Source organism: Microcaecilia unicolor, chromosome 7 (genome assembly GCF_901765095.1).
Source record: "Microcaecilia unicolor chromosome 7, aMicUni1.1, whole genome shotgun sequence".
Classification (NCBI taxonomy): Eukaryota; Metazoa; Chordata; class Amphibia; order Gymnophiona; family Siphonopidae; genus Microcaecilia; species Microcaecilia unicolor.
This window is the reverse complement of record NC_044037.1, coordinates 56,114,550-56,127,403: the sequence shown is the minus strand read 5'-3', so window position 1 is coordinate 56,127,403 and position 12,854 is coordinate 56,114,550. Positions and strand designations below refer to the sequence as shown.

Here is a 12,854-nt window from a genome sequence, read left to right as displayed (position 1 = left end):
AAAACGATTGGCTATGCTCTCTGGACTTGAAGGATGCCTACACACACATCCCGATACTGCCAGCTCACAGACAGTATCTGCGATTTCAGCTGGGCACACGTCACTTCCAGTACTGTGTGCTACCCTTTGGGCTCGCCTCTGCGCCCAGGGTGTTCACAAAGTGCTTGGCTGTAGTAGCAGCAGCACTTCACAGGCTGGGGGTGCACGTGTTCCCATATCTCGACGATTGGCTGGTGAAGAACACGTCCGAGGCAGGAGCCCTGTAGTCCATGCAGATGACTATTCGCCTCCTGGAGCTACTGGGGTTTGTGATAAATTACCCAAAGTCCCATCTTCTCCCGGCGCAGAGACTCGAATTCATAGGAGCTCTGCTGGATTCTCGGACGGCTCGCGCCTATCTCCCAGAGGCGAGAGCCAACAACTTGTTGTCCCTCGTCTCGCGGGTGCGAGCGTCACAGCAGATCACAGCTCGGCAGATGTTGAGATTGCTGGGCCACATGGCCTCCACAGTTCATGTGACTCCCATGGCCCGCCTTCACATGAGATCTGCTCAATGGACCCTAGCTTCCCAGTGGTTTCAAGCTGCTGGGGATCTAGAAGACGTGATCCACCTATCCACGAGTTTTCTCGAATCCCTGTATTGGTGGACGATCTGGTCCAATTTGACTCTGGGACGTCCTTTCCAAATTCCTCAGCCACAAAAAGTGCTGACAACGGATGCGTCTCTCCTGGGATGGGGAGCTCATGTCGATGGGCTTCACACCCAAGGAAGCTGGTCCCTCCAGGAACGCGATCTACAGATCAATCTTCTGGAGTTGCGAGCGATCTGGAACGCTCTGAAGGCTTTCAGAGATCGGCTGTCCCACCAAATTATCCAAATTCAGACAGACAACCAGGTTGCCATGTACTACGTCAACAAGCAGGGGGGCACCGGATCTCGCCCCCTGTGTCAGGAAGCCGTCAGCATGTGGCTCTGGGCTCGCCGTCACGGCATGGTGCTCCAAGCCACATATCTGGCAGGCGTAAACAACAGTCTGGCCGACAGGTTGAGCAGGATTATGCAACCTCACGAGTGGTTGCTCAACTCCGAGTGGTGCGCCAGATCTTCCAAGCGTGGGGCACCCCCTTGGTGGATCTCTTCGCATCTCGAGCCAACCACAAAGTCCCTCAGTTCTGTTCCAGGCTTCAGGCCCACGGCAGACTGGCATCGGATGCCTTCCTCCTGGATTGGGGGGAGGGTCTGCTGTATGCTTATCCTCCCATTCCTCTGGTGGGGAAGACTTTGTTGAAACTCAAGCAAGACCGAGGCACCATGATTCTGATTGCTCCTTTTTGGCCGCGTCAGATCTGGTTCCCTCTTCTTCTGGAGTTATCCTCCGAAGAACCGTGGAGATTGGAGTGTTTTCCGACCCTCATCACGCAGGACGAAGGGGCTCTTCTGCATCCCAGCCTCCGGTCCCTGGCTCTCACGGCCTGGATGTTGAGAGCGTAGACTTTGCCTCTTTGGGTCTGTCAGAGGGTGTCTCCCGCATCTTGCTTGCTTCTAGGAAAGATTCCACTAAGAGGAGTTACTTCTTTCTATGGAGGAGGTTTGCCGTCTGGTGTGACAGCAAGGCCCTAGATCCTCGCTCTTGTCCTACACAGACCCTGCTTGAATACCTTTTGCACTTGTCTGAGTCTGGCCTCAAGACCAGCTCTGTAAGGGTTCACCTTAGTGCAATCAGTGCATACCATTACCATGTGGAAGATAAGCCGATCTCGGGACAACCTTTAGTTGTTCGCTTCATGAGAGGTTTGCTTTTGTCAAAGCCCCCTGTCAAGCCTCCTACAGTGTCATGGGATCTCAATGTCGTTCTCACCCAGCTGATGAAACCTCCTTTTGAGCCACTGAATTCCTGCCATCTGAAGTACTTGACCTGGAAGGTCATTTTCTTGGTGGCAGTCACTTCAGCTCGTAGAGTCAGTGAGCTTCAGGCCCTGGTAGCCCAGGCCCCTTACACCAAATTTCATCATAACAGAGTAGTCCTCCGCACTCACCCTAAGTTCTTGCCAAAGGTCGTGTCGGAGTTCCATCTGAACCAGTCAATTGTCTTGCCAACATTCTTTCCCCGTCCTCATTCCTGCCCTGCTGAACGTCAGCTGCACACATTGGACTGCAAGAGAGCATTGGCCTTCTACCTGGAGCGGACACAGCCCAACAGACAGTCCGCCCAATTGTTTGTTTCTTTTGATCCCAACAGGAGGGGAGTGGCTGTGGGGAAACGCACCATATCAAATTGGCTAGCAGATTGCATTTCCTTCACTTACGCCCAGGCGGGGCTGGCTCTTGAGGGTCATGTCACGGCTCATAATGTTAGAGCCATGGCTGCGTCGGTAGCCCACTTGAAGTCAGCCTCTATTGAAGAAATTTGCAAAGCTGCGACGTGGTCATCTGTCCACACATTCACATCTCATTACTGCCTGCAGCAGGATACCCGACGCGACAGTCGGTTCGGGCAGTCAGTTCTTCAGAACCTGTTTGGGCTTTAGGATCCAACTCCACCCCCCGAGGGCCCTGTTTGTTCTGTTCCAGGCTGCACTCTCAGTTAGTTGGTAAATTTTTTTAGGTCAATCTCAGTTATGTCCTCGCCGTTGCGAGGCCCAATTGGCCATGGTTGTTGTTTTGAGTGAGCCTGGGGGCTAGGGATACCCCATCAGTGAGAACAAGCAGCCTGCTTGTCCTCGGAGAAAGCGAATGCTACATACCTGTAGAAGGTATTCTCCGAGGACAGCAGGCTGATTGTTCTCACAAACCCGCCCGCCTCCCCTTTGGAGTTGTGTCTTCCCTTGTCTTTGTCTTGCTACATATGAGACTGGCCGGCTCAAGCCGGTTTCGGGCGGGAAGACGGCCGCGCATGCGCGGTGCGCACAGGCGCGCGAGGGCTAGCAAAGGACTTTGCTAGTGAAGATTCCGATTGGAGGGGCTGCCGTGGACGTCACCCATCAGTGAGAACAATCAGCCTGCTGTCCTCGGAGAATACCTTCTACAGGTATGTAGCATTCGCTTTGTGTAACTTCAAAGTTAATAGATTTAAACACAAAAGTGCATGGTAATGAGTCCATTCGGCATTGTACCACAATACACAAAAGTGAACAGAATTTTAAAGTGTGCACAATGCAAGAAATTTACCGCCAGGTCTGATGCAATGTAAAAGGGGTAGATGAAAGGATTTAATACCAGATTTTTCTTTGTACTGGGACTGGTGCTGTTTAGCATATTTATAAATGATATAGAAATCAGAATGACAAGTGAGGTGATTAAATTTGCAGATGAGACAAAACAGGAAGAGCTTAGGAAACTGGAAAACAGGGCATCCAGATGGCAGATGAAATTTAATGTAGACAAATGGAAAGTGATGCACATTAGGAAGAATAATCTGAATCATAGTTACCTAATGCTAGGGTCACCTTAGGAGTTGGCACCCAAGAAAAAGATCTAGGTGTCATTGTAGACAATACGCTGAAATTTCCTGCCCAGTGTGTAGCGGCAGCGGCCAAAAAAAGCAAACAGATTGTTAGGAATTATTAGGAAAGGGATGGTAAATAAGACCAAGAATACAATAATGCCTCTGTATCACTCCATGGTGCAACCTCCTTGAGTATTGTGTTCAGTTCTGGTTGCCATATCTCAAAAAAGAGCGGAATTAAAAAGGTTCAAAAATGAGCCACCAAAATGACAAAGGGGATGGGACACCTCTCATATGAGGAAAGGTTGAAGAGGTTAGGGCTCTTCAGCTTGTAAAAGAGATGGCTGAGAAAGAGATATGATCGAGGTCCTCAAAATCCTGAGTAGTATAGAATGTGTAGAAGTGAATCAATTTTTCACTCTTTCAAAAAGTACAAAGACCAGGGAACACTCAATGAAATTGCATGGAAATACTTTTAAAGCAAATAGGTGGAAATATTCTTTCACTAAAAAGAATAGTTAAGCTCTGAAACTGGTAACAGCAATTAGCATATCTGGGTTTAAAAAAGGTTTGGGCAAGTTCCTGGAGGAAAAGTCCATAGTCTTGTTATTGAGATAAACATAGGGGAAGCAGCCATTGCTTACCCTGGGATCATTAGCATGGAATGTTGTTACTATTTGGGCTTCTGCCAGGTACTTGTGACCTGGATTGGCCATGTTGGAAGCAGGATACTGGGCTAGATGGACCATTGATTTGATAGTATGGCTATTGTTACGTTTCTATGTTTGTTCTGCCATCATAACAAATGCTTGGAAATTAAAAGACAAAATGGGAGGTAATAGCTCTGTACGCATGTCCAAAGCGAAAGTGCCACAGAGCACCAGTGCCAGACAGCACCTCTCCATATACCTTTATTTTGAACCCTTTTGCTATTTTTTCAAAGTAGTCACTTGCAAGTAGGCTTCTGAGCTTTCCTATTTAGCAGCATTTGTATAGCTTTGTCTTTCAAAGGTACAAAAATTGATCCTTTATCTTCTTTTTTAAGGCTCAAAAACTTGAGTAACATGTTAGGCCTTCTTTTAGGTGAGGACAGTTCTTACAGTAGAACAAATACTCCCATCCTTTTAACTTCTCAGCTATGATTGTTATTCTGTCTACTTTGAACAACCATGGGCTTTTCTGAGTATTTGAAAATGATTGGTTATAATTCATTCTTACAACACAGGAAAGAAGGCTATTGAAAATCTTTACATTTCCAGCTAGCAATTCCAACAGAAATATTGTTAAGAAATGATTATACAGAGTTTTTGCAGTCAAGGTAAGATATGGAAGACCCAAAAGATTTCTGAAAATCAGTCAGGTCTGCTAAACTGAACCCACAGATCACTGCAAACAACCTGCTAGAATGTTCAGCTGGCTCTTGCTGAATTAACTTTAAGTATTGGCTACTCAATACTGTTAAAACGGTGTTAGAGTTTGTTTCCTGTTGTGGAGGAGATTATATATATGGTGCCTAAACAATCACTGCTGAAATCAGTGCCAACTAAGCATATTCTATAATCACCGCCTAGATTTAGGCATCGATTATAGAATACGCCTAGTTGATATTTCAGTGCCTAAATCTATGTGCATCCATTTACACCAACTAAATCATGGCGTAAATCCCTGCACGTAGTGTTCAGGTGGGTGTCCATCACATGGTATGATTTGATTTGATATGAGACCTAAAACAGAATGCAGACATACAAACCTCAGAGTTGTAAATTTCAAACATCTGACTTTAGTAAAATGGGGAAGTACCTGAAGAAAGAGTCGACAGGATGGATATACATGGAAGTAGAAGGACATTGATCCAAGATGAAAGCAGCTATATCTATATGGCAACAGATCTTTATGTAAGAAAGTAAACAAACGCAAGGGGAAAAGAAAATGGGTATGGTCTCCAAGTGGATGAAAAATAAGGGTAAAAGAGGTGGCTTTCAAGAAATACAAAAGAGCACAAGATAAGGAACACAGAAAAGATTACCAGATAGAAAGAAGTGAAGAGAGAAATGGCTAGAGAAGCAGATAAGTGACAAGACACTTTTCAGATATGTTCAGATTATCTGCATGTGCTAAGGAGAAAACCTGGAGTACATAAGTACATAAGTACATAAGTAGTGCCATACTGGGAAAGACCAAAGGTCCATCTAGCCCAGCATCCTGTCACCGACAGTGGCCAATCCAGGTCAAGGGCACCTGGCACGCTCCCCAAACGTAAAAACATTCCAGACAAGTTATACCTAAAAATGAGGAATTTTTCCAGTCCATTTAATAGCGGTCTATGGACTTGTCCTTTAGGAATCTATCTAACCCCTTTTTAAACTCCGTCAAGCTAACCGCCCGTACCACGTTCTCCGGCAATGAATTCCAGAGTCTAATTACACGTTGGGTGAAGAAAAATTTTCTCCGATTCGTTTTAAATTTACCACACTGTAGCTTCAACTCATGCCCTCTAGTCCTAGTATTTTTGGATAGCGTGAACAGTCGCTTCACATCCACCCGATCCATTCCACTCATTATTTTATACACTTCTATCATATCTCCCCTCAGCCGTCTCTTCTCCAAGCTGAAAAGCCCTAGCCTTCTCAGCCTCTCTTCATAGGAAAGTCGTCCCATCCCCACTATCATTTTCGTCGCCCTTCGCTGTACCTTTTCCAATTCTACTATATCTTTTTTGAGATACGGAGACCAGTACTGAACACAATACTCCAGGTGCGGTCGCACCATGGAGCGATACAACGGCATTATAACATCCGCACACCTGGACTCCATACCCTTCTTAATAACACCCAACATTCTATTCGCTTTCCTAGCCGCAGCAGCACACTGAGCAGAAGGTTTCAGCGTATCATCGACGACGACACCCAGATCCCTTTCTTGATCCGTAACTCCTAACGCGGAACCTTGCAAGACGTAGCTATAATTCGGGTTCCTCTTACCCACATGCATCACTTTGCACTTGTCAACATTGAACTTCATCTGCCACTTGCACGCCCATTCTCCCAGTCTCGCAAGGTCCTCCTGTAATCGTTCACATTCCTCCTGCGACTTGACGACCCTGAATAATTTTGTGTCATCGGCGAATTTAATTACCTCACTAGTTATTCCCATCTCTAGGTCATTTATAAATACATTAAAAAGCAACGGACCCAGCACAGACCCCTGCGGGACCCCACTAACTACCCTCCTCCACTGAGAATACTGGCCACGCAATCCTACTCTCTGCTTCCTATCTTTCAACCAGTTCTTAATCCATAATAATACCCTACCTCCGATTCCATGACTCTGCAATTTCTTCAGGAGTCTTTCGTGCGGCACTTTGTCAAACGCCTTCTGAAAATCCAGATATACAATATCAACCGGCTCCCCATTTAAAGGAGTGCATTCCTTTAAACCATGCAAGTAGATCTCACATACAGTATGTCATGCAAAGTTTTCCTCTACACAGAATCAAGCATTTTCAGGGTGGGTCTTCACCTATGAAATTCTCTACCAGTTGATATCCATCTTGAGTGTGAATTTTGTTTTTTAATCATGTTTATGAAAAAGTTGAGACTTGCGTATTTCAGCTCTCTTTTCCTGAATAGAATTTGTGTATTTGTTTCTGTGTATTCTGGTTATGCTTTTTTGCTGTAACCCACATTGGACCCGTGTTTTTTTGAATTAGTGGGATATAGAATGTGAGAAATAAAGAAATGCATTCTTGTTTCATGAAGAGCAGTTTGCATGTTCAGAAGGTCTTGAAAATTGAGTTCCTCTTCCCTTTTCCTTATCTTTTTTTTCTCCTCTCACCACTTCTCTTTTTCTCTCCCTCCTTCCACCTTTTACTGTAAACTGCTCTGCTATGTTCATGGCGTTCATAGTGGTATATCAAGCATTTGTAACAAATAATTTCAGCATATTTATTATCTCAAGAGGGAGTTTGCAGAGTTTATTGGAATATTACATGTGCATTTCTACTGATAAGAACAGATGGGCCTAGAGTATACCTAATTTATTCTGAGGATTAAGTGCATTCATTCCTAGGTAAAATAATTCTAGTGAATGCTTCTGAGCCCAGCAGATGTACCATCCTGGGAATTGTCGGTTCTTGCCAAAAGTCATTCTTTGAAATGTTTCTCTCTCCTGTTGTGTGTCTTCTCAAGGCACAGATACTATGCCAGTTCTCTAGAGGAACTGAGTCACTGATGAGTTTGCAATTCGATTGCACTCCATGTTGAATATGTGTATTTTGAGACTGATCTGTGAAAGCCACAATTATATTGTACATTCTTGGGTTCTATACTAGTTCGTGTCAGTTGTCATCCTCCACCATCCTATAAATTTAACTTGTAATATCTCTGGGAATGAGGTGATTGTAATAAAACAGAAAACACTTACTGTAGTATTTGGCATTGTCATAGATCAGGTATAACATAAGAAAAAAATATTTATTTCAAAGGGGACTTTTTAAAATTCTTTGGCCCTTTAGATGGGTGTTTAAAAGAATAGTCACCATACTTAAGGTATGGCTTCTTCGGGATTTCTTTCAAAAGCTAGAAACGGAAAGACCAGTTTCTGTTGTCTCCACCATGTTCCTCCTTGTCTCTGTTAATTTCCTCCCTTAAAGAGAGATGTTGGGGCTTAAGCCACTTCTAGTCTCAGTCAAAGTAAAATTCTGTGGTATGTCAAGGTTTGCAGTCGATCTTGTTAGCTTCAGAGCACCAAATATCCATACTGAACTGGATTCCAGTAAAGTCTGGTAGGACATACACAGACTTGGATCTAACCTTGGATCTGAACCAGATCAGCTAGCCAGACAATGTTCAGCACATACACAGAATCTCAGCTGTAAGTGCTAGTTATCTTTTCCTCTATAATCAATTTCAGCTTTTGAAGATCTACAGTAAACTGTTAATTAATCTGCTGAAGTAAATATGACAAAACATGAAATCACTGTTAGCCCCTGCCAATATATTCAATGACTTGAGTACATTATTTATGTTGTATGGGAAATTTTTAGTACAGGATGAGAAAACAAAATGTAAGAGGGTGATAAGATATATTCAGCATTACCTTTATACAAGACTTAGGGGAGTAATTTTAAGAGCTAGAGAGTAATTTTATAAACCATTTTGCATGTAAAACGCTCTGATTTATATGTGAAAATAGGCTGTTATAAGATTGCCATGAATTAAAGCACATGTTGTGCAAACAGATGCATCTTTAAACAGCAGAGTTGTGATTTATATGTGTACTTAATAAAATACATGTGGTGCACAGATTATTCAGTTGTACCAGACGTAATATCTGCGCTTAAATCTAGGCATTATTTCTGTAGCATTTGTGCTAATATTTTATGAAGACAAATAACTGCCTATATATCATTCTAAAATAGGTGCCTTCCTGACCTATTATGCTAGACACCCTGTTATAAATTGACCCTCATAAAGCAGAGCTTTATGCACTGAAATGATTTATTTATAAATTGTCTTGGACTATATGGGGGAAATTCTGTAACCTAGGTTCTAGTGTTTACATGTGCATTAAACATGTAAATGTTTACACTATTGGTCATATATGCTAGCTAGCATGCCACCTAAGCACTATCCTGTAAATACCCACTTAATTGCCATAGCTTATATTTGCAAGGAGGTATACACGGGCAGAGCTTGGGCAGGACTCCCACTTGCACGCATAGTTTACAGAATACTTGTAACTTGTATCCTTGCTATACTTAGGAGCCCTTTGACTAAAGAGTGTTAAGCACACACTAACAGGCTGTCATGGAATGCATTAACAAAAACAGAAAATCCAAAAGTCACTGGTAGTAATTCCAGTAATGCTATCAAAAACCAGGACAAATGCTACAAATTCTTTTTTTCTTTCAAGAGTATTTTTTGAGAAGTGCCCTCTTCTCAAAAAATACTCTTGAAAGAAAAAAAAGATTTTGTATCATTTGTCCTGGTTTTTTACGGAATGCATTAAAGCATTTTGTGAAAATGTACCTGGATGGAGAGCGAGCGTTCCCAAGTTATTCAGCTAACTCTTTAGTTAGTGTGCGCTAACTGGATACTGCAGAGTTATTAACTCCATACAGGTGCCAGTTAGTTATGGCAACAGCACATGAAATGCAATAAAATATATGTTTTTAAAATCCTAAGTGCCACATTAAATCTTGTCTTTTAAATCTTGTCTTAGCATGTGGGAAAGTCCCATGTTAAAATGTGGTAAGCTCAGATTTTACTGCACTTTAGTCAGTCATAAGTGTGAGTGACTAAATGTTTAGGTGCATCGATACCAGGTTACACTAGTATCCTATGATGAAACTTAGGTGCATAGGTTTTTACTGTGCACCGAGTTACAGAATTGCTCTCCGCATGGATAAAAGTCTGCACTTAATGCTGTTTCACTCATAGTTTAATCCATGATGAGCAGTATGTACACTTTCAAGAAAATTTGGGCATAATAATTTGCATATGTAAATGTGTACAGCTAGTTTATTTACAATAGTTTTCAAAGAGGTTGTATGTACATACTTAAAATAATTGGTGTACATGAGGTGCGTAATGCTAGATTCACAAGTTAGGCAGCCTGATATAAAAGTAGGTTCTTCTTATGAATTCATAGTTTTGTGCCACTGATTTCTAATTTTGCAGAGCCCCATAAGAAGTTTTTAAAGACTTTTATTTTTTTTTCTTAGTGGCCTCAAGGTTACGAAGTGCATAACATTACTGCAGCTTAAGGCAAACGTGGCCCCCCTCTTAACAGCTTTAGAGGAATCAGTCTGGCTTGCATGTTTTAAGCTTCGTGTTGGTTTTTTTTTTTTATAGAATGAAGAAGTGAGGCTAATTGAACGTGAGCTGGAGCATCAGAACCAGAAATACAGTGAACTCCAGTCCTTTACCAGGAATTTGATACTTGCTGTTAAATCAGATGATAAAGAACAGCAGCAGGTATAGTGAAACATTTTAAAGTAATGTACGTGAATTACTACAAATTGTATGCGTTTGGCTTGTATTGCCTGTCAGCTTTTGATGTCTGTCAAAAATATTTTCACACTTCAGTAGTTTGTTTTCCTGTCAAAAATGAAGTGTTGCAAAATATTGAATATTGTTCTAACAAATGCTGCCATGTAGAGGTGGAAAGATTTTTGTTCTGTACATTTTCCTAGGATATTGCTCTTTAGAAAGGCATAGTATGTTAAGTGGCCCAGTGCTCTCTCTGCCCTTGTGTAATAACTGTATTGTATTGTGAGGCATTTAAAAATTAGTGTTTTTAACCACTCAGCATTGCTGTCATCCTGCTGGAAACCCACATCTTGGGATACATGCATCACACATCTAATAATGCTTTTTCCACTTTCAATTTTTCCCATTCATGGAAAGCTTAATTGTTCATCCTGAAATGTGGTCATTAATGATTGAATTTATCCAGGCCACCTTAAATAACAGATCTGGTGTGTATTCTAGTTTATTTTGTTTATTCCAAATAACTCTTATAACTTTCAGTCTCAAGAGCAGGAAGCCTGCCAGTATTTAATTATAGCTGTTTTTGTATGTAGACCAATAGAAAGTCAGTGTTAGCTGATGCCACAGGCCTTGGGTATGAAAGTGTTGATTCTGCCATACCGGCGGGAGAGGAGTTAGCCACACCAGTGCTGGGAATAAACACGGGATGGCACACACTTTGTAGACTGGTCAAAAAACACTAACAGGTTGCAGAACTGCTCTTTTTTTCAGAGGCTAGAATGGTTCTTTCTATGCATGGCTATCTCTAGACATACGCAGGGAGGGGAAGTGCTGGTGTGCTCCGTGCAGCCACATAGGTTGCACACCCCAAAAGATGGCCCTATTCTGCTTTGCACTTTAGTTTAAATATTTTTATTGGAGTCACCAAATAGATCGCAAACAGCAAAGAAACATTAGCACAATCAATGTAACGGAACAGAATACTCTCTCAACAAGGTGACTACAGCAAAATATTTTTTTTTAATTACCCCCCCACCCCCCCAACTGATAGACCACCCTCCCTAGTGGTTTACAAACAAACCACAATCCGCAACATCCCCTGCCCCAACCTATCCCCCTACTCCCCCCCCCCCCCCCCCCCAAATCTGTGGACACAAATTTCCTATACTGTCTAAAGCAATAGATTCCTTACTGAGTATTCACTGAAAAGGCTACATCTCCAATGTATTCAAAAAGGTGGAACTCATTCTCGTGGCTAAATATGGCATTCACACTTTGAGAAATCATTTTTTTGCCCTTGGCCCTCTTGTGTCCAAGGTATTACATTCCATAAGCAGGAGTTACATAAGTACGTAAGTACATAAGTATTGCCATACTGGGAAAGACCAAAGGTCCATCAAGCCCAGCATCCTGTTTCCAACAGTGGCCAATCCAGGTCACAGATACCTGGCAAGATCACAAAAAAGTACAAAACATTTTATACTGCTTATCCCAGAAATAGTGGATTTCCCCCTAGTCCATTTAATAATGGTCTATGGACTTTTCCTTTAGGAAGCCATCCAAACCTTTTTAAAACTCCGCTAAGCTAACCACCTTTACCACATTCTCTGGCAACGAATTCCAGAGTTTAATTACACATTGAGTGAAGAAAACTTTTCTCTGATTTGTTTTAAATTTACTGCATTGTAGCTTTATCGCAAGCCCCCTAGTCCTAGTATTTTTGGAAAGCGTAAACAGACACTTCACATCTACTCCACTCATTATTTTATAGACCTCTATCATATCTCCCCTCAGCCGCCTTTTCTCCAAGCTGAAGAGCCCTAGCAGTGATTCCTCCATTGCCATTGCATGTTGGTGAGAGCGTGGTCCTTAATCCGTTGGAACATGATACAGTGCTTGGCAATCAAAACTGCCTTACAGAGAAATAATACTGAAACTTGAGTGCCCTCCACTATATTATCCATGAGGCAACGCCGTGGGGTTGGTTTCCACTGGAGATCATACATTTGTCCAAACTGTAGCCACATGACCCCCAAAACCGACAATTGGGGGCACAATTCCATATACAGTGTTTATATGACGCATCCATTTTGCCACATTGAAGACAAGTTCCATCTATCGAGATACCCATCTTTTTTGCACGAGAGGGATGTATGTAGATGCGCATAAGGAACTTATAGTGCAACTCTCTCCACCAGTTTAGAGCCCTCTTGCAAGCAGACCAAAAAATCCTCCATGTTGTAAGGGCTAAAGTCTCCAATCCATTTGTCCAAAGTGAGTGACAACTGTGTAGAGCCCAAGGGTTTCTGAAAACCATCATAACTACCCACCAAGCTTTTAAGTCGCTGGCTGGAGCCAGTTCTCAGATTCCTCAAAATCAATCCAAGATGATCAAATAGAGAATGTATATAATGCA

The 12,854-nt window shown here is 42.5% G+C and overlaps 1 protein-coding gene across 1 annotated transcript in view; it reads left to right on the top strand.

The window, feature by feature from the left end:
• HDX (highly divergent homeobox) overlaps positions 1-12,854 on the top strand; it is a 202,972-nt gene that overhangs the window by 166,190 nt on the left and 23,928 nt on the right. The window contains 1 exon segment of the mRNA XM_030209754.1: positions 10,301-10,423. Within this exon segment, the coding sequence (XP_030065614.1) occupies positions 10,301-10,423 (123 nt within the window).